Source organism: Petaurus breviceps, unplaced genomic scaffold, assembly GCF_028583685.1.
Source record: "Petaurus breviceps papuanus isolate PSGF00001 unplaced genomic scaffold, PetGlider_PUasm1.0 90734, whole genome shotgun sequence".
NCBI classification, from domain to species: Eukaryota; Metazoa; Chordata; class Mammalia; order Diprotodontia; family Petauridae; genus Petaurus; species Petaurus breviceps.
The window spans coordinates 9,824,439-9,848,389 of NW_027187327.1; the positions used below are offsets into that span (position 1 = coordinate 9,824,439).

General features: G+C 36.5%; 1 protein-coding gene across 7 annotated transcripts in view; it reads right to left on the minus strand.

Moving 5' to 3' along the window:
* The window catches only part of SENP6 (SUMO specific peptidase 6), a 138,756-nt gene that overhangs the window by 90,523 nt on the left and 24,282 nt on the right, over positions 1–23,951 (minus strand). For all 7 annotated transcript variants that reach the window (XM_069066996.1, XM_069066999.1, XM_069066997.1 and 4 more), the window contains exon 2: positions 14,880–14,973. In XM_069066996.1, the coding sequence (XP_068923097.1) occupies positions 14,880–14,973 (94 nt within the window). The remainder of the gene's footprint in view (positions 1–14,879; positions 14,974–23,951) is intronic.

The window sequence follows — 23,951 nt, forward strand, 5'->3', positions numbered from 1 at the left end:
CCAGTGGGTCCCTATTACCTCTGGGACCAAATAAAAATAATCTGTATAACATTTAAGGCTCTCCACAAGGTATACAAACATTTTGGAAAACAATTTGGAATTATACAAATAAAGTGACTAAAATGTCCATACCCTTTCACCCAGAGATTCCACTACTAGGTTTATACATCAAAGCGGACATATAGAAAAAATTCATATATTCATTCCAAAATATTACAGAACTTTTTGTGATAGAAAAGAATTAGAAGCAAAATAGAGGGCTATTTATTGGGGAATGGATACACAAACTGTATTATATAAATGCAATGTACTATTACATTCATTAGTATTACCATACTATAAGAAATGACGAATGTAGAAAAGCATTTGTGATTTCACCAACAAGATGGGGGAATATACATTTTTTTCTGATCCCTATGACCTCTCAACCTCTCCAAAACACAAATTACTTGCCAAAGATAAAGCAACTTCAACTGTCTCCATGGTTGTCTATGACAGTGGTGTCAAATTCAAATAGAAATAGAGGCCCACTAAGCAATACACAAGGATTCCTGTGGGGTGCATAATGACTTGAGTTTGAAATTTTGGTCTTTCTATGATTCATTATATTTTCATTAATTTTGTCCAATATGGTTCAGGGTGCATTCAGGATCAGAGAAAATGTCTAGCCCTCCATCTTGTTGGTCACATCATCATAAGTAATATTTTAAAAGAAAAAGTAAGCAAAATGGATCAAAGAAGTAGAGGAGGCATCTTCTTATATTTATTTTGTGGAGCTATGCTTGTTCTTTTGATTTTGCAACATTCACCTTTGATTGTCTTAATACTTTTTTCTTGGTTCTGCTTTCCTCATTCTGCATCTGATTATGTAAATCTTGCCACGCTTCTCTGCATACATCATTTCTCACAGCATTCTAATATAAATGTTTGAGTCACAGCAGACAATCAGTGCCATAGCAGCTGTGTTCTACATCCAAAAGATCTCTGTAGGAGTGTGACTACGCCATAATGTAATATAATACCAAGCAAAGGCAACTTCCCAGGTTCAAAATACCAGCATAGGTGCTCTCTATTTTATTCAGTAACAAACCCAGAACAGAGAAGATCAAAACATGACATCATTCAAAATACAGCATTTACTAAGTGTGATTAAATAATCTCCAAATACTACCCCACCCCAGGACCTTCCAATCATTCAATCAATTACAAAGTCTCTGTTCTAAATACTTCTCCACCCCTAGGCTATACCTTAATTAAGTCCACCACAAAGCCCCTCTTCTCAAATGGAGATTAGTTTCCAAACATAAGGTCAAAAGTTCCCCACCCCTGGATCACAATTGAATCTACCCCAGAGTTACATCAAGTTTAAACACAGCACTTAATACCCAAATGGAGGTCTTTTCTTCATCTTGACAGGAGGCAAGTTCTCAGCAATCTTAGTTCCTGGGGAGACAAGGCTTAGCAAAGCCACCAGATACATTGCCAGTCCCTTCATGAATTTATCCTCTGTCTGTAGAACAGTCCTAGAACCCCTGAACACATTAGCAAAGCCCTCTCCCAGGATTTCTGTAAACATACAACAAGAAAATCCTTCTTCAGGGCTTCTGAACCAACAGAAAGGCTCCCAGACCCCTGCAACAACAGCACTGTCCCTCACCAGTGGACAGTATTCACTCTGTCTGCAGGACAGTCTCCAGACCCCTGCAACAACAGTACTGTCCCTCACCAGTGGACAGTATTCACTCTCTGTCTGCAGGACAGTCGCAGGCCTTCTTAGCGAACAGCCAGGTTCCAGGACTTCTTCAACAAAAGGACAGTCTTTCACCAGTGGACAAATCTGGCAAAATAACATCAAAACAGACAGACAAAGTACCAGCAAAACAGCCATGTCTCCTCAGTCCTTGGCAGCTCAGGGGGCAGGTCTCAAAAGTCCAGGGCAATTCAAAGCGGCCACCAGCAATTCTCTTAGTCTCTCTCTCTCCACGAGGTGCTGCTTCCAAAAAGATCTTCCGCCTCTCTCTAGTGTCTCTCCGAATCTACATCACCAGCTCCTCCCACTTCAGGACTTTCTTTTCACATCAACAAGCCCATCCCACAGGTGGGATTAACAAACTCTGGGTTTTAACACAATCAGTTTGAAAACCAAGCCAATACAGGGGAATCTTTAATTGCCATTACTATCACAAGAACAGAGGGAAAGGGGTAGGAAAATTTCGGGGCTTCAAATAGAGATCCAACTTCAACTCCAAGTCCCTCCCAGAGCCTCAGACACCCAAATTACAGAAATTAAGCCCACAGCACTAGTGTGGTGCTAGGACAGAGAACAGAGGAATAGAAGAAGAGAGGACACCATGACAGGGAACCATGGAGCACACTGGAGTGGGGTGGGTGGTACTCCATTAAGCCTGAGGGAAAGAGCTCAAGATCCAGCTGAGGCCTTTTCCATCCCCCCAAAGTCACCATAAATGTAGAAAAGTTCTTAGGCAAAGTACAACATCCTTTTATGCTTAAAAACTCTACAAAGAAATGATGTCCACACTCCCCACTATTATTACAGTTCCAGAAATGCTAGCAAAAGCAACAAGAGAAAGAAATAAAAGGAATAAAAGATAGGTAAAGTGAAAGTGAATATAAACTATAATTATTAGCTGATAATATGGTGCTAGAAAAATCCTAGAGAATCAGCAAAGATACTGAGATGATAAACACCCTCAGCCAATGCAGGCTACAAAATAAAATCTCAAAAATAAACACTATTTCTATATAACAATGACAAAACCTAAGAAGCAAAAATTGAAAGGGACATCCCATTCCAAATAACTACAAAATATACAAAATATCTGGAGACTGACTTAGCAAAGCACAGAAAGGATTTATATAAATTCAGTTTTAAAATATCCCTTAATTTATATTTTTAATGCTACATGATTCAAATTACAAAGGAGATACAGGACTTGACAAAACAGTAACAAAATTCTTTTGGGAAAACAAAAGATCTAGAATACCAAGGGAAATGATGAAAAGTAATGGGAATGAAGAGGAAATAACACTTCCAGATCTCAAATTTTATTATAAAGCAACAGTCATCAAAATCATATAGTAGGTGATAGATCAATGGAACAAACTAGACAAGGGAGAATCAGAAACAATGGAGCTCAATAATTCAGTGTTTGATAAAGTAAAAAACAATAAATCATTTAGGAAAAAAAACACTGTGTGATTTTAAAAAAAAGAATGATAGGGATATAAAGAAGTATGGCAGAAATTAGGCTTAAGCCAACTTCTTATATCACATTCCACAAGACAATAGCCTTAATATTAAAGATCAAGGTGCTGTAAGAAATGATGAGCAGGCTGATTTTACAAAAACATGGAAAGACTTGCATGAAATAATGAAGAGCGAAATAAGCAGAACCATGTATACAGTAATAGCAATACTGTTAGAATAACTGTGAATGACTAAGTTAATATGCATATTATTAATACTCAAATCACCTACAAAGAACTATGAAAGATGCTATCTACTTTAAGACCAAGAACTAATAAATAGAAATATGCATAATATGGTGTTCTAAATATGTGTGCATTTGTGTCAAATGGTGGCCTCTAAGTTCAAAGTGAGGAGAGAGGAGACAGTTCAGAACTTAAAAATGTAACAAAAAAAAAGTTTAAAAAAATTTAAAGATTTAAATTTAAACTATAAAAAAATTAGAAAGAAGCAGATCATGTGTCTCTCACAGGTATGGGTAGGAAAGATACTATTTTTTCCCTTACTTTCTTATTTAGCATTTCATTTTTTCCCAATTACATGTAAAAACAAAATTTAACATTTTTCCTTCAAATTTTGAGTTCCAAATTCTCTCACTTTCCCCTCCCCGAGCAGACAAGCAATTTGACATAGGTTATTCATATGTGGTCATGCATAACATTTCCATGTAAGTCATTCTGTGAAAGAAAACAGACAAAAAACCCAAGAAATTAAAGAAAGTAAAAAAAAAGTAAAAGAAAAAAAAGTAAAGAAAAAGTATGTGATCTGCATTCAGACACTACCAATTCGTTCTCTGGAGATGGACAGCACCTTGCATCATAAGTCCTACATAAGTATCTTGGATTGTTGTATTGTTAAGAATAGCTAAGTTATTCACAGTAGATAAAAAATACAATATTGCTATAACTGTGTACAATGTTCTAGGAGATACTTTCTCAAACTAGAGATGGGGGCAATTATAAAATCTAAAATGGACAACTTTGGTTACATGAATTTAAAAAACTCCACAGACAAAAAACTAAAGCATCTAAGATAAGAAGGTAGTGTTAAAATGGGTTGGAAAAATCTCTTAACAAATTTCTTTGGTAAGATATATAACACACACACAACCAACACTAAACGGCCCATTACCCAAAAGATAAAAGGGCATGAACAGTTCTTAAAAGAAATTAACAAAGTAGCAAGATATAAAATAAACCCACAAAAAACACCAACATTTCTATGTATCACAACCACATGAAAGAATGCTACACTAATAACTAATAATATGAAAAATGAAAATCAACCAACAACCCTTAGGTTTTTATCTCATATTCTACAAATTGGCAAAGATAACAAAAAATGTCAACAGGCAAAGTTGGAAGGGTTAGAGAATGATAGGCACACTACTACACTGCTTGATGGAGTTGTGAAATAGTATAATCAATGTGGAAAGCAATTTGGAATTATGCAAATAAAGCGACTAAAATGTTCATACCCTTCAAGCAAGATACTCCATTACTGAGCTTACACTCCATTAAAATTCTGAATAGGAAGAAATCCCCTCAATACACCAAAATATTTATAGTGGCACTTTTTGTGATAGTAAATAGGAAACAAAGTAGATGCCCACTGGTTGGGAAATGGCTAAACAAATTGTTAAACATGAATATGTTGGACTATGACTGTGCTATAAGAAATGATATGTAAACTATTAGCAAGTATTATTTGTAATAAGGATAAGCTAGAAACCTTCCCAATAAGATCAGGAGCGGAACAAAGATGCACATTATCACCAATACTGTACCACAAATGTTAGCAATAGCAATAAAAGAAAGAAGACACTTAAGCAATCAAAATGGTCAATGAGGTAACAAAACTATTTCTTTTTGCAGATGATATGATATACTTGGAAAATTCAATTAAAGAGCTAGTTGAAACAATAATTTTAGCAAAGTAGCAAGATATATAATAAACCCACATAAACAATGAACAATTACGTATATCTAATATAATACTATAATACTAACAAAGAGATGCTATGAGATACCCCATTAAAAAAAACCATAAACAGCATAAATACCTGGGAGTATACCTGCCAAGACAAACACAGGAACTATATGAACATAAACACTTTTTATACAAATAATCAGAATTAAATAAGAGAAATATTAATTTTTCATGGATGGGCAGAGACAATATAATAAAAATGACAATTCTACCTAAAATTTATCTACTTATTCAATGCCATCCCAATTAAATTATCAAAAAACTATTTTATTGAACAAGAAAAGATAACAAAATTCACTTGGAAGAACAAAAAGGTCAAGAATATCAAAGAAATTAATGAAAAAAAAACCCACCAAAAAGGAGGTTTAGAGTACCAACCACATCTTAAGCTGTATTTATAAGGCAGTAATCACCAAAACTATCTGGAATTGTCTAAGAAATAGAAAGGTGGATTAGTAGAATGGAGTAGACATACAATATAAAGTCACAAATGATCATAGTAACCTGGTGTTTAACAAATGTAAAGATTGAAGCTTTGGGGATAAGAATTCACTATTTGGCAAAAAAAAAATTGTTGGAAAAAGTGGAAATGGAAAGCAGTCTGGCAGAATGAGTACAGACCAATATCCTACCCCATGTACCAAGGTAAGGTCAAAATGAATACATGACCTAGATATAAAGGGAGATATCATAAGAAAATTAAAAGAATTATTAAATTAAATATATTATAACATATAACATATAATTAAATATATTAGAAGAAAATTTAAAAAACATTGATTATCAGACTCATGGACAAAAGTTTATGAATAAACAAGAAATAGCATTGTGAAATGTAAAATGTCAGATGAAAATGTAAAATTTTCAGATAAAAAATGCTATAAAACATTATTGATTACAGAAGTACAAATTAAAACAACCTTGAGATATTATCTCAGACCTATCAGATTGGCAAAAACGATAGAAGGGGAAAATGACAAGTGTTGGAGGAGATGTGGGAAAATTTGGACACTGATACACTGCCGGAAGAACTGTAAATTGATCCAACCATTCTGGAGTGCAATCTAGAATTATGCCTAAAGAGTTATAAAACTGTGTATATCCTTTGACCTAGTAATACCACTATCAGGTCTGTTTCCCAAGGTAATCAGGAAAAAAACCTATATATTCTAAAATATTTATAGCAATTCTCTTTGTGGTAGCAAAGAACTAGAAATTGAGAGGATGCCCATCAATTGGGGAATGCCTAAACAAGTTGTGATATATGGTTGTGATGGAATACTATGGTGCTGTAAGAAACAATGATCAGGCTGATTTGAGAAAAACATGGAAAGACACACATGAAATAATGAAGCATGAAATTAGTAGAACCAAGATAATGTTGTATATAGTAAGAACAATACTGTCTGAAGAACAACTATGAAAGACCAAGTTATTCTGAGTATTGTAAATACTCAAACCAACTACAAAGGACCTACGAAGGAAGATGCTATCCACCATCAGAGAAAGAACTGATAATAGAAGTATGCAGAGTATGGTTTTACATATATTTATATATCTGTGTCAAATGGCAGCTCTCTAGTGCAAGAGAGGAGGGAGGGAGGGATATAATTTGGAACTTAAAATGTAACAAAAAAATAAATAAAATTTAAAAAGAAATGATACACATAATGAAGACCGACTCATGGAAACTTCTATATGAACTGATGCAGGGTGAAGTAAGTAGAGCCATGAAAACAATATACACAACTACCAACAATGTAAATGGAAATAACATTTATCCCCCCAATCTAAAATTAATTTAACAAAATTATAAAGATAATGCATGACTTAAATGAAGAGATGAGAAGATATTCCCCTAACTCACCCTTCTTTTGTGGGGGTGGGAGGTCCCCAGGTGTTATACGTTACACATTTTTTTGGACTTTTTCTATGTATTGACCAATTTGTACTAATGGCTTCCTTACTTAAAAAACAAAAAACAACCACTATCTATTATATGAGATGGCTCTCTAATAGTCAGAGAGGAAGAGACTGGGAATAACTACGATGATGTAAGAAACAGAAGACATCAATAAAACTTATTGTAAAAAAAAAATACTATTTATTATATGGAGTGGTTCTCTGGAAGGGGAGGAATAGTGGGGTAAATTCTGATGAAGTTGAAGATTATCAATAAAAATATATTTAAAAAAAATATCAATTCTCCACATTCTGGCTTCCCCAGTCTTTCTAGTTTTCTCATCTATTAATCTTCTTCACATTAAACCATGGTTGTAATAATAGACTACTTTATATTCCTAATGCCTACAACAATACCAGTTCTCACCTCAGAATCTCTGAGGTGAAATGAAAGATTCAGCTCAAGTACCACCATCAGGAGGTGTCCCCAAGTGTCCCCAGCTAGTAATGGTATCTTCTCTTCTAAGATTAATTTGTATCTACTCTGAAAGTACCTTGATATATCAATTTATACAACTGTTGTCTTCTTGACTACAATACAAGCCCCTTTTGGGAAGAAAGGCATATTAATATATTTTGGTGGAGCTGTACATTGGTACAGGCATTATGTAAATTAATTTGAAACTATGCCCTAAATTTACTAATATATTGTACATACCCTAATATATTGTACAAACCCATCAATACCACTTCTAGGTCTATCTCCCAAAGTGATCAAAAAGAAGAGCCCATGTGTATAAAAGTATAGCAAATGTTTTTAAAGTGGTAAAGAATCAGAAGTGTGTGCTCAATGGTTGAATAATTATGGTATAAGAATATAATAATTCTGGGGCGGCTAGGTGGCGCAGTGAGTAAAGTGCCGGCCCCAGAGTCAGAAGGACCAGAGTTTGGTTCTGGCTTCAGACACTTAACACCCACACAAAAAAACTAGTCACGTAACCTTGGGCAAGTTACTTAACCCCAACAGCCTTCCAAAAAAAAAAAAAAAAGGAATATAATAATATTGACAAAGTGATCGATAAAGATTAACAATGTAAAAGCAAACATCTTTGAAAGACATTAAGAACTTTGAAGTTCTTATGAATTTCAAAATGTTAGAAGAACAACTTTGAAAGATACAATAACCAATTTCCAGAGAACTGATCATGAAGGATACTATTTACCTCCTAATAGAAAGGGGATGTAGTAAGGATACAGAGTAAGAGAACTTTTTTTGTATATGGTCAATGTGAGAATCTTGTTTTGCTTGTCTGTGAGTATTTGTTACAGAAGTTATGTTTTTCTAGTTTTCTTTTTTCCAGGGGTGGGGTGGGAAGAAAAGGGAGGCAGCTGGGAGTGGCAGGGAAAGAAAATAAAATTCTGTCAATGGAATAAAAATTTTTTAAAAGTTTTAAGTCTCTTGAGGATAAGGGCTGTTTTTGTTTTTTTGAATATCTTTTAGCCTATACTTTGTACGATTTCTTTATATTTATAGGAAGCTGGGTAGTGCGATGGATAGAGTGCTAGAACTGGAGTCAGGAAGACCAGAATTCAAATCTCACCCAGATATTTAACACTGTGTAACTCTGGATAAATGATGACTGCCTCAGTTTCCTCCTCTGTAAAGTAAACACAAGAGCACCTACTTTTTAGTGCTGGATCAATTGAGGAGGGAGAGGAGGAAGAAAGAGGAGGTGGTAGTAGTGGTAACAGTAGGTATCTCTGGCTCTTAGCACAGCCTAGCATGTATTAGATCAGCAGTGTCAAATTCATAAAGAAACAGAGGTTACTAAACCATACATAAGGATACTGATGAGCTGTTTTTGATTCATGCTTACTGTTTGACGGGTTGGTTATTTTTATACTGAGAAACAGCTTTCCTTTCACTTATGCTGAGCAACCTCCAGCAGTAACAACATATTCATTTTTTAATCAATATATACTTTATATGTGCTCATCCATCCAATCAAGAAATATTTATCTGGGGGTGACCAGGTAGCACAGCGAGTAAGAGCACCAGCCCCAGAGTTGGGATGACCTGGGATTGAATCTGGTCCGGGCTCAGACACTTAGCACCCACCCAGAAACACCTGGCCCTGTAACCTTGAGCAAATTACTTAACCCCAATTGCTTAGGGGCGGCCAGGTGGCTCATTGGGTAAAAGCACAGGCTCCAGTGTCAGGATGACCTGGGGATCATATCCGGGCTCAGATACTTAGCACTACACCCAGAAATAACTGGCCCTGTAACCTTGAGCAAGTTACTTAACCCTGATTGCTTTAAAAAAAAAAAAAGAAAGAAAAGAAATCTTTATCAGGCACCTACTACACATTAGGCACTGTGTTCAATGATGGGGATAAAAATTTTTAAATGACAGTCTGCCTTCAAAAAATTAGTACAAAGATGTTCAAAATGGTTGGGAAATGAAGACTGTCTTCTCTCCTTAAATGAAGAGGAGAGTTCATGGTTCATCTTTACTCTCTAATCTACTTATGTTTTCCATATTCACTTTCATAATTTTACTATTTCCTACATTTTCCTTGCTCTCAATGTTGCCTCAACTTTCATTTAAACTTTTAACACTTGTATCACTTGTCATTTTCTCTTTCCTGTTACTCTGCATTTTTATGTTCCATCATAAATACTGTGAGAAAGTTTGTCAAGCATCAACAATAGCTCAAATCAGTACCATCTCAAATCATTCCAACAACTTCCAGTAAGCAAACTCAAATTTCTAGAAAAAGTACTTAAGATTTTTAACAACTGAACCTGAAGTATTCCTATGACTCTCACATACCATTACACTAACCATACATGCTAGATAGTTTAACATCTTCACTATATATAGCTTATGTATCTTTTCCTCCTTTGAACTGACTCCTGTAATTCTCCTAAGCAATAATCCCTTGTTGCCCCCAGAAAAAAAAAAATTGGAACCATTTCATTTGCTTGGGCAGATGAAAAGAGTAAAATCTATTTCTATTTGAAATAATAGGTTGGCATTTATAACAAGGCTTCATACATATCCAAATCATCTATGATCTTCCGTTTCTGGAAGAAGTCATTCTGCATTCTCCTTCCGTGTGGGTGGGAGCATACTATTTTTATTGGCAGTGCCTTTAAAACTCCCAGACCTAGAGTGTATTCTCTTTCTGGCAGCACAGAGCAGGAGGGAAGTAAAGGTCATATTCACCCTCAAGTATGAGTACCATGAAGTGAAAAGATAGTTTCCCCCCCCTTTTAGGACTGTTGTTTTGTTCTGTTTTGTCTTTGTCAATTCTAGGTGTAGGCAGTGTATTTTCTGGATTATGACTCAGCCTCATCAACCCTGAAGAAAGGAATCCAGAGTGGATATTGTAGTCAGCCCATCAGGGAAGCCTGGTACTTGAGCCCAAGGGTGTGTGTGTGTGTGTGTGTGTGTGTGTGTGTGTGTGTGTGTGTGTGTGTGTGTGTGTGTGTGTGTGTGTGTAAAAGACTTGAAACTAGGTGGGACTATGCTATATGAAACCAGTTACTCCTCTAGAGATAGGGGGGAGGGGATTAATATGTTCTTATGCCCTCAGGTATGAAGAGTAATATTTGTATGTCCATTCTTCTTATATACTTTTGAAGTAAATATTCCTTTGCAAAAGCTTATCTGGGGTGGCTAGGTGGCACAGTGAACAGAGCACCAGCCCTGGAGTCAGGAGGACGTGAGTTCAAATCCGGCCTCAGACACTTAACACAAAAACTAGCCATGTGACCCTGGGCAAGTCACTTAACCCCAACTGCCCTCCAAAAAGAAAAAAAAAAAGCTTATCTGTAAAGTGATTAAATGGAACTAGGATGTAAGAGATCCCCTAATATTAATAGAACACAATTGGTAGGGCCTGGAACTAGTAGCAGAGACACTGCTCTTCAGCCCCCTTAATAGTATCAGAGAACCCTAGAGGAGAGATGAAATATAACAAGGCAATGTGGAAGAGGGCAGTCACTGATATACCTGTAAACTAAGGTTTATACTAGATAGCTACAGCCATGGAAAAGGCAGCAATGTATGTACAAAATTCAAAAAGCAAAATACATATATATGTGATTAGTTTTGGAATACTTCACAGTTCTGTCACCAACTTTTTCCCTCTTTGACCAGTAACATTCCTAATGCATTGATCAGTTAACAAGCATTTATGAAGTGCTTTCTATGTGCCAGGCATGGTGCTAGGGATACAAAGGAACAACAAAAAGTCCCTGCCTTCAAAGTGCTCAATTCAAAGTGCCAACAATTCTGTATATAAAAGCTTTAAACAGGATAAATTAGAAGTGCTTGCTCTCCTAAGATGACCAGAACTATCCTTAATAGAGGCTGGACAAATCTTACCAAAGGTGAAATTTTGGCTGAGACTTCAGGGAAGCCAGGAAGTACAGTGAAGAGGGAAAGCATTCTAGGCATGGAGGAAAGCCAGTGAAAATGTCCAGAATGGGGAGATGGAGTACTTTGTTTGAGTAATAGGCAAGGAAGCCAGTACCACAGCCTATGGGTCTAAGTCACATCATTGTCATGATCAAAAACCTCAAACCTACAGTAGTTCCTGGTCCACCCATTATATATCCAATAAAGAATTTGTCATTCAAGGTCTTTCATGATCTAGCTATCCACTATCTTTATTTCACAGTATTCCCCTTGATCTATTCCACTTATTCACACCCATGCCTAGAAATTTCCCCTGTACATTTCTACCTATCAGAAATCCTTTTCTTTCTTCAAGGTCTACTTCAGGTACCACAAACCCCATGCTGCATTTCCCCATATTATCAGAGAGGTGTCATACTTTTCCCTTCAAATCTTGTCCTAATGACTAAGATATAATCTGTATTATATTTATAACTACATGTCAAGTTGTATGCTACTGTTGACAGATGGAATCTGACTGCGTGTCCTTTAATTCTAAAGCCAAATGTCTTCATATTGTAGTATGGTGAGTCATTGATCTAACAAATCAATGTTATGACTTACTGTCCTAACAGTTGATTCAGATATAAATTCCCACATAGGCTATCAGTCATTTCCAATGTACAAAATACAGTAGATATTTTGGGGGTGATGTCTTTTACTGATCAGGAGGTAGAAGAAATGGTGATCACCTTCTTGAATAAAGTATTCATGTTACACAACTGTGATACTTCTTTGTAGTCTACCATTTCTCAGTTCTTTGTGTCTTATTCCTAAACCATGTTTTACAATATACTTTCCATCATTCTTCCCTATTCTGCATTTATTCTGGATTTCCTGGGCATTAAAGTATATGCTGATTTAATATGTGGGTCTTATAGTATCCTTCTGAAATTTCTCTACATCTTGATTCCCTACAATGGATATTATATTGGCAAATAAGCAACAATTATTTTCATACGTGGTTTTTTCTAAAAGTTTGAAAGCTAATACAGCAATATGAGGTGACCAAGTATCCCTTTCAATGGAAGTTTCTTTTTATTTCTGTAGGCAACAACTTGATCTCCTCTCCAAGAAGAACCTGTGACCATCCTTCCATTTAGCAGCAACATTATTATGTTCTCACTTATACCAAAAAGTAAAAGTCAGTATCAATCAGTCCCTCCAGCAGTATCTCCATATGAAGATTAAAGAATCATAAGAGAACAAAAACTCAGAGGCCTCAAGAGCCATCTAGTCCAGAACCCACATTTAGTGATGATGAAAATGAGGATCAGAATAGTTTTAAATGACATGCCCAAGGTCACAAAGGTAAGATTAAAAGCAAGATTTGAGCCCAAGTTTTCTGACTCTAGAGTCAAATTTATAGAGCACCAAGAGTATGTTTACAGACATTTAAAAATCATGCAAGTCTAAACACCCTTTCTTATGCCACTGCCACTGTAAAAATAGTAGGGGAATGATGAGAACTGGGGTCCTTATATAAGGGTAATTATAAAGTGTTTATCTGTTTCAAGGCTTGCTACAGTTAAATAATCATTGGGAAGTAAGTCAAATGGTAATTAACATCTGCTACAATAAACTAAAGTAGTTCTTAAGGAGCAGCCATGGGCTGTAGCCAGTACCTAAGTACCTAACTGTTTTAACACCCTGTAGGGAAGAATTGTAGTTAGTCATAGTCTTAGAGCTAGAAGGCACCTTAAAAGTCTGTCTTGTCCAATTTCCTTGTTTTTTAAGTAAACCGAGGGAAGAAGAGTAAATGGATTGATGCCATGGGGTCTCAATCTACAAGCAACACTTTGTTCCACCATATAGAACAGAATATTTAGCAGAATGTGAAAATTTGTTCAAAAAATTCCTGGAGTGAATTGTTTCTCTTAACTATTAGTCTTATCTTCATAAAAGAATCGTGCCCCCAAAACACTGCACACGATTATTAGCATTTTTATATGGAAAAACTTTAAGAGTTTATCTAGTTAAAATGTCTCAAATCACGTGGCAAGAAAAATAAATCTCCAAAAAGGCAAAGTGACCTGAATAATGTCAGAGGTGACAGAAAAGTACCACAGCTAAGACTATACTCCGTCTATGTACTTCAACTGATAGTTTAATAAAATGAGGTTTTACATCATTTCCCCAGAAGGAACTCATCCTACTGCTCCAAAGTAGGGTCCCTGCTGTAAAATGATTCCTCTCTAGTTCATAGTAAGAAACCAAAATCCGTATTTGTCAGTCAAGTCACATCAAGATAACATACAGTTGCCCACTAGTGACCAAATAGTCCCAGTTATCAGGATTCCTCAGATATAAACCTCAAAATACTCAGTCACATACAAAAATTTAAATGCTTGAAAATGGGCAATCTTGGTCATCTTAATATCTTTTCTCTACAGGCTGCTGACTCAGTATTTCTCTTACAATTGTCCTTTGTTACTAAAATCTCCATATAAGAAAAGGCATACCTTATATAAAAAACACATGTTCTTTTGAAATGGGGCTCTTAGCAACAACACACACACACAAATGCTTTCTCCTTCATGTGCTTAAATGTGATTAAGAAATTCAAGTTGCCATGCTGTACATTTTCCATTATGCTCTGATGGAAGACCTATACCTTTTTTTATTAATTACTTGTCTTCTGAATTTTAAAAAACAGAAAATATTTCTTTGTATAACTTTAGCATTAAAAATAGTTTATAAAAACAAAATAGGCCTGAGAATAAACTGAAAACTGACTTTTAACTCAAGATTCATCAACTAAGACTTAACTTCAGACCAACTCTCTAGTGGTGGAAGCAGACAAATCTAAAATAAAATGTCCTAAAAGACAATGTGTTTGAATTACTTTCTCACATGTACATTTCAATATATAAAGAACAGTGTATAGGAAACTATGAACTTCTGGTCCTTTAATTTTAAAATAGCTACTACATTTAAAATGCTAATAATAAAACTGCCTTTTGAACTTCAGTTCTCTTCTGTACATGTTTTTAATGTTTCATTGATGCTCTTCTTGTATTGTATTATAACTACTACCTACATCTTCCCTCATTCTTCCAGTCCCACATAGATGGTCTCCTAAAGGACAATCAATCTTTTATTCTTTAAAATTGAATTTGCTTCAGAAGTAGTACATACTTGGTGTATTGCAAGTTTAATCAAAGAAAAACTTTTTAAAAAGACTTTTAATATGAAAAACATCAAATTTAGATAAAAAAAATTATTTCAGACATCTAAGGAAAATATCCTTACTCTTTTTCTGCATCTCCTTCACTTTCTTCTGTATCATCGAAGCTCCAATTATTTTTAAATCCTCCATCTTTCTTGAATTGTGACCTAGCCAAAGCTGAAATGAAAGCAAAATGAAAACAAAATGAAATCAGTGTGTGCTGTTGCAGGTCCTTTGCTTATCTCCCCTTTCCCCACTTGTTGTTTTCCTTATATTTCAGTCATTTCCCTTCCCATTCTCTTTTACAGATGAGGTGCAAAAGATAGGAAATTTTGGTTGGAAAAGAAGTAAAACTACTGGATAAAATATGAATTGATTCTTTCTTTAATGTTTCATTTATTTGCCTCATTCAAACTACAAGCACCTTTTAAGATTTTTTTTTTAATAGTATTTTATTTTTTCCAGTTACATGTAAAGACAATTCACATTCAATTTTTTTGAAGGGAGACTTTGGGATTATGTGACTTGCCCAAGGTCACACAGTTATGTGTCAAGTGTCTAAGGCCAGATTTGAACTTAGGTCCTCCTGACTCCAGGGCCAGGGCTCTATTTACTACACCACCTAGCTGCTCCCACATTCATTTTTTTTTTGCCTTTTTTTGGGGTGTAATGGGAATGTAAATTTAAAGATCTTCCCTGCCCCTAGGCTAAAGTGCACCTGGAGCCTGGGGTGGGAGGCTTGTTTTTCAGTAGATACTTTCTGATTGGGCAGTGGGTCAATAAGGTTGTTACATTCTCTGAGCCAGGAGAAGGCTATATAAGCCCTGATGTGTAGCTTTGTTTTGGGGCTCACTTTGAGAACTGTTCTGTGATTTGATCAGATAGAACTATGTATGGGAAGCCGTTGCTGAGAGTCTCCCAGCTTTGAAAAACCCAGATGTTGATTTGGTATGGATGTAATGGTTGGACAGTTTGGAAACTGTCTACTTGATCTGTTTCTCTGTCTTGATAATTCTGTCTGTGTATTCTGAAGTTCGGGGTGCTGACCTTTTTCCCCTCAACTAGGTAAACAATACATATTTGACTGATTAAAGCAAGCTTGTTAACCCATTTTGAGTTGCTTTCCTTTATCAAAGCAGATCCAAGAACCTGTGTTGGCAGACACCCTGGGGGACGCTGGGGTGCTTGCTGCTACAGGGGGGGTAGGGCAATTGGGGTTAAGTGACTTGCCTAAGGTCACATGGCTAGTAAGTGTTAAGTGTCTGAGGCCAGATTTGAACTCAGGTCCTCCTGACTCAATGGTCAGTGCTCTATTCACTGTGCCACCTAGCCACACCTCCCACATTCATTTTTTAAAAATAAAATTTTGAGTTCCAAATAACCCCCCCTCCCTCAGAGACTAATCAATTTGACAGTAATAGTTGATCATGACAAAATGTCGCTCTTACTGTGTACAATATTCTTCTGGTTCCATTCAATTCACTTTGCACCAGTTTGTGTAAGCCTTTTCTGGTTTTTCTGAACGTGGCCTGCTCATCATTTTTTATAGCACACTGGTACTATGTTCATATACCACAACTTGTTCAACCACTGCCCAATTGATAGGCATCCCCTCAATTTCCAATTCTTGGCCATCACAAAAAAAGCTGCTATAAATATTTTCTGTACATGTGGGTCCTTTTCCCTTTTTTATGATCTCTTTGGGATATAGACCCTAGAAATGATATTGATGGATCAAGTGTATGCAGTTTAACTGCCCTTTGGGCATAGTTCCAAATTGCCCTCTAGAATGGCTGGATCAGTTCACAACTCCACCAATGTGCATTAGTGGCCCAACTTTTTCACATCTTCTCTAACATTTGTCATTTTCCTTTTCTGTTATATTAGCCAATCTGATAGGTGCAAGGCGGTACCTCAGAATTTTTTAATTTGCATTTCTCTAATCAATAGTGATTTAGGGCATTTTTTTTCATGATTATAGATAGCTTTGATTTCTTCATCTGAAAATCAACTGGGAAATGTATTCTTATACATCTGACTCAGTCTTCTATATATTTGAGAAATTAGGCCTTTATCAGAGACACTTGTTGTAAAGACTGTTTCTCAGTTTTCTGTTTTCCTTTTAATCTTAGTTGCATTGGTTTTGCTTATGCAAAAACGAATATAATCAAAAGTATCCATCTTACATCTCATGATGCTCTCTATCTCGTTTGGACATAAACTTTTCCCTTCTCCACAGATGTGACAGGTAAATTATTCCTTGCTCTCCTAATCTGCTTATATCTTCCTTTATGTCAAAATCACGTACCCATTTTGACCTTATCTTGGTATACAGTGTGAGATATTGTTCTATACCTAACTTCTGCCATACTGTTTTCCAATTTTCCCATCAGTTTTTGTCAAATGATGAGTTAAGTCTTAAAAACTATTCTTTTAGAAGAGCTCCTGTTTATCACATAAAACAGACCAATAATTTAATAGGTGATGGTATTCTCTCTATTAGCATAATGTTTTGTGAAAGTCTATGTTGGTGTTAAATAGTTATTTTGCTGTTACTTCCCCCACATCCATCCCCCCACCCCCAAATCATATGATAGTCAACCATCTGATGATGTGCTTTTCTTTTTTTTTTGCCTTTTGGAGGGCAATTGGGGTTAAGTAACTTGCCCAAAGTTACATGGCTAGTTTTGTGTGTGTGTGTGTTAAGTGTCTGAGGCCAGAACCGAACTCGGGTCCTCCTGACTCCCGGGCCAATGCTATACTCACTGCGCCACGTAGCTGTCCCGATGATATGCTTTTCTAAACTAAAGTAGCCTGGTTCTTCAAGAACAGAAAGACACTGTGACTGCCCAGACTCAAAGCCATTCCAATTTGGTAGTACTTGTCAGAATTTGTACTCTGTTGACATACCCTTCAAGAGCGCAGGGTCCTGGGGCGGCCAGGTAGCACAGCAAGCAAGAGCACCGGCTCCAGTGTCAGGATGACCTGGAGATCGAATGCCGGGCTCAGACACTTAGCACCCACCCAGAAACACCTGGCCGTGTAACCTTGAGCAAGTTACTTAACCCCAATTGCTTAGGGGCGGCCAGGTGGCTCAGCGAGTAAGAGCACCAGCTCCAGTGTTGGGATGACCTGGATCAAATCTGGGCTCAGATACTCAGTACCACACCCAGAAATAACTGGCCGTGTAACCTTGAGCAAGTTACTTAACCCCGATTGCTTAAAAAAAAAAAAAGTGCAGGGTCATTTCCACAGTACAATGAGGTATCAGAATAGAATTTTTATCCACATAATTATGACCAAAATTGTACTTTCCACAAAATTATCACTAGGCCAAATGAGACAAATTTCTGCTATAACTCATATCTCCTACTCTGATACCGAAAAATGTTAAGAACAAATTTGGTTTGATAATCTGTAGTAAACATAACACTTTCCACTTACTCTTCCAATTTTATTTTAATTTTATTATTATTATTATTAGTTCTCTTTCTTGAGAAAAAAATCTGGCTAAAGTCACATGAAAAAATGCTCCAAATAACCAATAATTAGAGAAATGAGATCCAATCTCATTCATACCCATCAGATAGGCAAAGCTGACAAAAAAGAAAAATAAGAAATGTGGTAGGAAATCAGACACCGATACACTGCTGGTGGAGCTCTGAATTGGTATAGCAATTTTGGAAAATAATGGTTTCGTGCCCCATAAAGATACTACATTGTGCAAATAGGCCTTTGGTCCAATGACACCACTGCCAAGCCTCTAACCCAAAGATTAAAGAGGAAAAGGACCCATATGAAGATATTTATAGTAATTCTTTTTCTAACTGCAAAGAACTGGAAAATATGGGACTATCTACCAACTGTGGAATGGTTGAACGAATTATGGTACATGAATGCAAGCAGAGTACTGCAGTGATTCTAGAAATGGTGAAAGAGATGGTTTCGGAGAGGCAGAGGCTGATAACGAGCACTGAACTTGGACTCCAGAAGACTGAGTTCAAATACTGACTCAAAACCGTTCTATCTGGGTAAATCGCAAATCTCATTCAAACTTAGTTCCTGGTATGTACAATGGAGATAATAACACTTATCTCAAAGTGTAGTTGTAAGAATCAAATGAAATAATGTTAAGCACTTTGCAAACCTTAAAACTATAAATACTAGCTAGTCTAAGAAACCAGGGAAGACTTAAATAAAAAGATAGAATGAAGCAATTAAAACAAGGATTGAATAACATAGGATAACAACATTGTAAAGACAAGCAATTCGGTAAGACTTAAAACTTTAAAGAGATGACCAATCACAACTGCAGAGGATTTGAAAGAATGTTACCCACCTCCTGACAGATGATGTATTGTATTCAATGTGCAAAATAAGACACACATTTTTGGATATGGTCAATGTAGAAGTTTGTTTTGACTATGAATAAAGACAGACTTTATAACCCAAAAATAATTTATCCTAAAAAGCTAACTATAATGCTATGAGATGAAAAACATGAGCCTTTAATTAGGATAAGGGGACTTTCAAGCATTTACTGATGAAAAGGTCAACCATTGAGTAGAGAATTTGAAATATAAATACAAGAGTCCAGAGAAACCTCAAAAGCTAAATTTATTTGAGCAAATGGAAAGAACTGAATGTTGATGTTGTGTTAACATTCTAATGTGGGAGAAAGAACAAGTGTCTCTTCAAAACATTAATGTTATAAAGGGTACTGATCAAAAAGGGTACTGATCAAAGAAGGCAAACAGGACTTGAGGGTAGACTGAGGTTTTGAAGAGAGAAAATGGAAGACAGGGTAAAAAGATGAGTTTATGAGTACAGAGAGGTGAAGAAGGGGATAGAGAAAAAGTGAGGCAAGTGGAGATCAGAGAAAGCTCACCAGCCTGAAATGGGCAAAAGAAAGTCAAACATACACAAACTGGTGTAGAAATATATGAAACAAGAGGCAGCTAGGTGGTGCAGTGGATAGAGCTCCAGCCCTGGAGTCAGGAGGACCCAAGTTCAAATTCAGCCTCAGACACTTGAAACTTACTAGCTGTATGACCTTGGGCAAGTCACTTAATCCCAACTGCCTTACCTTCCCTCCTCGAAAAACAAAACAAAAGAAAAGTAGGTTTGGGATGGGGGAAGAAGAGGGAAACAGGGAAGATTTATTACTGGTGATGGAACCAATTTCCTGATCATGAAAGAGGGATTTATTGGGGCAATTGGTGAAGGACTGCACTAATTCTGTCAGATGAATGAAATGGAATATTACTGTGCTGAAACAAATGACAAGAGATGATTTCAGAGCAGAACAATTTATACAAGGACTACAGAAAAACTGGGAAAGATTTAAGAACCATCATGTAAGAGCAGGGTCAAGATGCTGGAAAAAAGCAGTTAGTGAGTCACCAGAACTTTCCCCAATTCCCCTCCAAACGACTTTAAACAATACCTCAAAACAAATTCTGGAGTACTAGAACTTGCAGAAGGGCAGGGTGTTCAATATAACTAAGAAGGCTGGCAGGAAAGGTCTTGCTGCACCTGCGTGAGAATGCAGTCAGTCCTGCAGCAGGTCTTGGGGGCAACGGAATCCATAGCAGTAGCTTCCAGAACTAGAAGCCCACAGAAGATAATGGGGTCAGAAAGTTGGTCATAAGGAGATTACAGGGTACCCTGTACTGGCACTGGGTATAGGACTCTGTTGCAATAACTATATGTGGATTAGAAGTGCAGTCAAGGGCAATTAGGAGCACTAGCACACTAGAGTTTGTACCCAGAGGGGAGTGGGGGCCTTGGCTATAGTTCGAGGGTGGAAAAGAGGGTACTCACAGAGAAGAGCACAGGCTGGGAGAGTAGTAAAAAACAACTCTCCTTAACTAACACCCTGGAAGAACAGAAAATTTACAGATCCCCAGAACTAGCTCTGAAAACAGACACACAAAAAACATGAATCTGGGGACAATGTCCCCTCCACCCTGGAACTGGAGTCCAACTTTAACACCAAGTTAAAAATGCAAGAAATAGGTTGGAAAAACAGAAGATGAGATGGAGAAGAAGGAAGAGGAGAAAAAGAAGAATAACCTGACAATTTAAAGTTACTATGGTGAGAAGGAAGATCAAAACAAACTCAGAAGAGAACAAAATCAAAATTACTACATCCAAAGCCTCAAAGAAAATGATGAATTGGTCTGAGACCCAAAAAGAATTCCTGGAAGAGCTCAAAAAAGATTTTAAAATTCAAATAAGGTAGAGGAAAAACTGGGAAAAGAAATTTGAGAGACCATTCCAGGAAGATGGCTAAGTAGGTCAGAAAACTTTCAGCACTCCAAATTTCCTCCACACACAAAAAAGAAAACACATTACCTAATAGTAGCAGAAATAAACACAGGGTAAAGTAGTTATATTCCTAAGACAATTTAAGAAGACCCCAGGAAAGACCCAACCTCAAGGAGCAGAGGTTTGGCCTGAGTGATGTGCAGAACCCCAGGCTGACTCTGTACAATCAAAAAACAATAAGCCCTGGGAACAGCTGGGGTTGGTAGGCAGCCTCAACCTTAGAAACATGTACCTCACAGTCAGGATAGGGGTCTGCTGGCTGAGAAGAAAAACACTGAAGGATCTTCCACAGTTGTGGAATGCCAAGCACAGTTGTGCTGACCCATGGTTGCAGGGGCAAAGGAGCTAGCACATACCTGGTAAGTGCAATAGTAAGGAGCAGGGACCCTATTGGCTGTGGGCACTTACAGGAGAACAGAGTCCCTGGTTTCAGTTCTGGGGCAAGTTGCAGTTTGCAGTCTTCAGAGGGACCACAGGGAGCAAGATCATTTGCAGGATAGTATGGCTGGGGGCCCTAGCCATGGCTTAAGAGTGGAAAAGACAGGCCAAGGTTGGGTCCCAAGGCAGACCTGAGAAAATAACAGTAAATCCAGCCTCAGGACACCTAATACAAAAACTAGCTGTGTGACCTTGGGCAAGTCACTCAAACCCAATTGACCTACCTTCTCTCCTCCAAAAAGCAAAAAAAGAAAAAGAAAAAAAGAAAAAAACAGTAAGCAGTATAACAGTATATTATATAGTTATACTATAGTATAACTATATAATATATACTATATATATAAGTATATACTATATAGCATAGCACAGCACAGCATAGCATAGCATGAAAGTATAACAGTGAGATCTGAGTCCTGGGGCATAATTCCCCATACACATGGACTAGAACTTGATTACATTAATAGCAAAATGAGCAAACAAAGGAGAAAGACTCTAACCATAAACAGTTACTATGGGGATAAAAAAGATGTGTGTTCCTATTCAAAGGAAGATAATGGAGCTAAAAAAGCCATTCCTTTTTCATGGAGATATGTCAAATGGTCCCAAGAACAAAAGAGCTCTTGAAAGAACTTAAAAAGGACTTTAAAAATCAAATAAGAGAAATGGAAAAAAAGTTAGAAGAGAAAAAAAGAAATAATCCAAGAAAATCCAAAAAATTATGAAAAGAAAGGCAACCAACTGGAAATAGGTAATGAAAAACTTAAGGAAGAAAATAATTCCTTGAAAACTGGAATTGAGCAAAAGCAAGCTGTCATTTTAAGACACCATGAAGTGATAAAACAAAATAAAAAGACTGAAAAAATAGAAAAAAAACATCTCATCAGAAAAAACAACTGATCTGGAGAACAAATTGAGGAGAAATAATAAGTATAGTCAAACTACATGAAAATTAAGATAAAAAAAAGAATCCTGATACAATATTACAAGGAATTCTCAAGAAAATTGCCGTGAAGTTCCACAACAAGGCAAAATAGAAAAAAGGAGAAAACAAAACAAAACATTGATCACCACCTGAGAGATCCCAGGAGGAAACCTTATAGGAATATTATAGATAAGTTTCAAAGGTCCAAGGTTAAGGAGAAAATAACAAAAATAACAAGAAAAAACAATTTAAATAGCATGGAGCTACAATAAGGATTACACAAGACCTAACAGCTACTATGTTGAAGGACCATTGGTCTTGGAATATTATATTCCACAGAGCAAAAGAGCTATGTTATGTTAAAAAAGAGCTAAGTGTTATAATTAAGGTAAATATACTCAGCAAAATTAAGTGTAATACAGAATAAAAAAATTAATGATTTGAAAGACTTTCTGACAAAACCCCCAAGACTTAAGGGAAAATTCAACATATAACATCTAGGAGAAATAGAAGGTAAACATTTAAGTCCAATTACAAGGTTCTCATAAGGTCAAATTGTTTACTTCATATAAGTGAGAATATTAGCAGTACTCATATGACCTTCACTATCATTTGGATAGTTTGAAAGGAAGTCTAGGGCTAGACTGAATATGAGGTGATTCTAAAAAAAAGAAAACTGTGGAGAGAAATAAGGAATAATTTTCTCATACAAATGAGGCATAAAAGGAAAATTTAATATAGAAGAAGGGGGAGAGGGGAGTGGTAGTTCTGGAACCATACTCTCATTGTGAATGGGTTAAAGAGGAAACTATTTGTATCTACCTATCTATCTATCTATATATCAAGGAGGGTATAAAAGTCTTCTAAATTTAGAAAGAAATAAGAGGGCAAAGGGATAGGCTGGGGGGAGAGGAAAATGGAGTGACTCTTAGAGAGGTGGGTAGGTAATAGGAGGACAAAGTAGCAGGAAGAAGTAAAGCAGAGGAGTGAGGAGGGATAGGGTAAATAGGGTGAGGATAATGAGGAAAAATAAGAGTAAGGAAAACACAAATAATTGTAGCTTGCTCTCAGGAAACAAAAATGAGAGATACACACAACGATAAAATAAAGGGCAATAGGAGAATTTATTATGTTCAAAAAAGCAGGGATAGTAATTATGATTTCTGACAAAGTTAAAGTTAAAATAGAATTAATCAAAATTTTAGATCATTCAATACACCTAGATAGCGGCAGCTAAGTGGCTAAGTAAATAGAGTACCAGCCCTAAAGTCAGAAGTTTCTGAGTTCAAATCCGGCCTCAGATACTTGACACACTTGCTAGGCTGTGACCTTGGGCAAGTCACTTCACCCCAATTGCCCTGCCTTCCCCACCTCCAAAAAAAAAAAAGGAAAAAAAAAAAAAAGAAATGGCTATACGGTATAAAAATACCTGAGTATATACTGGCCAAAACAGATACAGGAACTC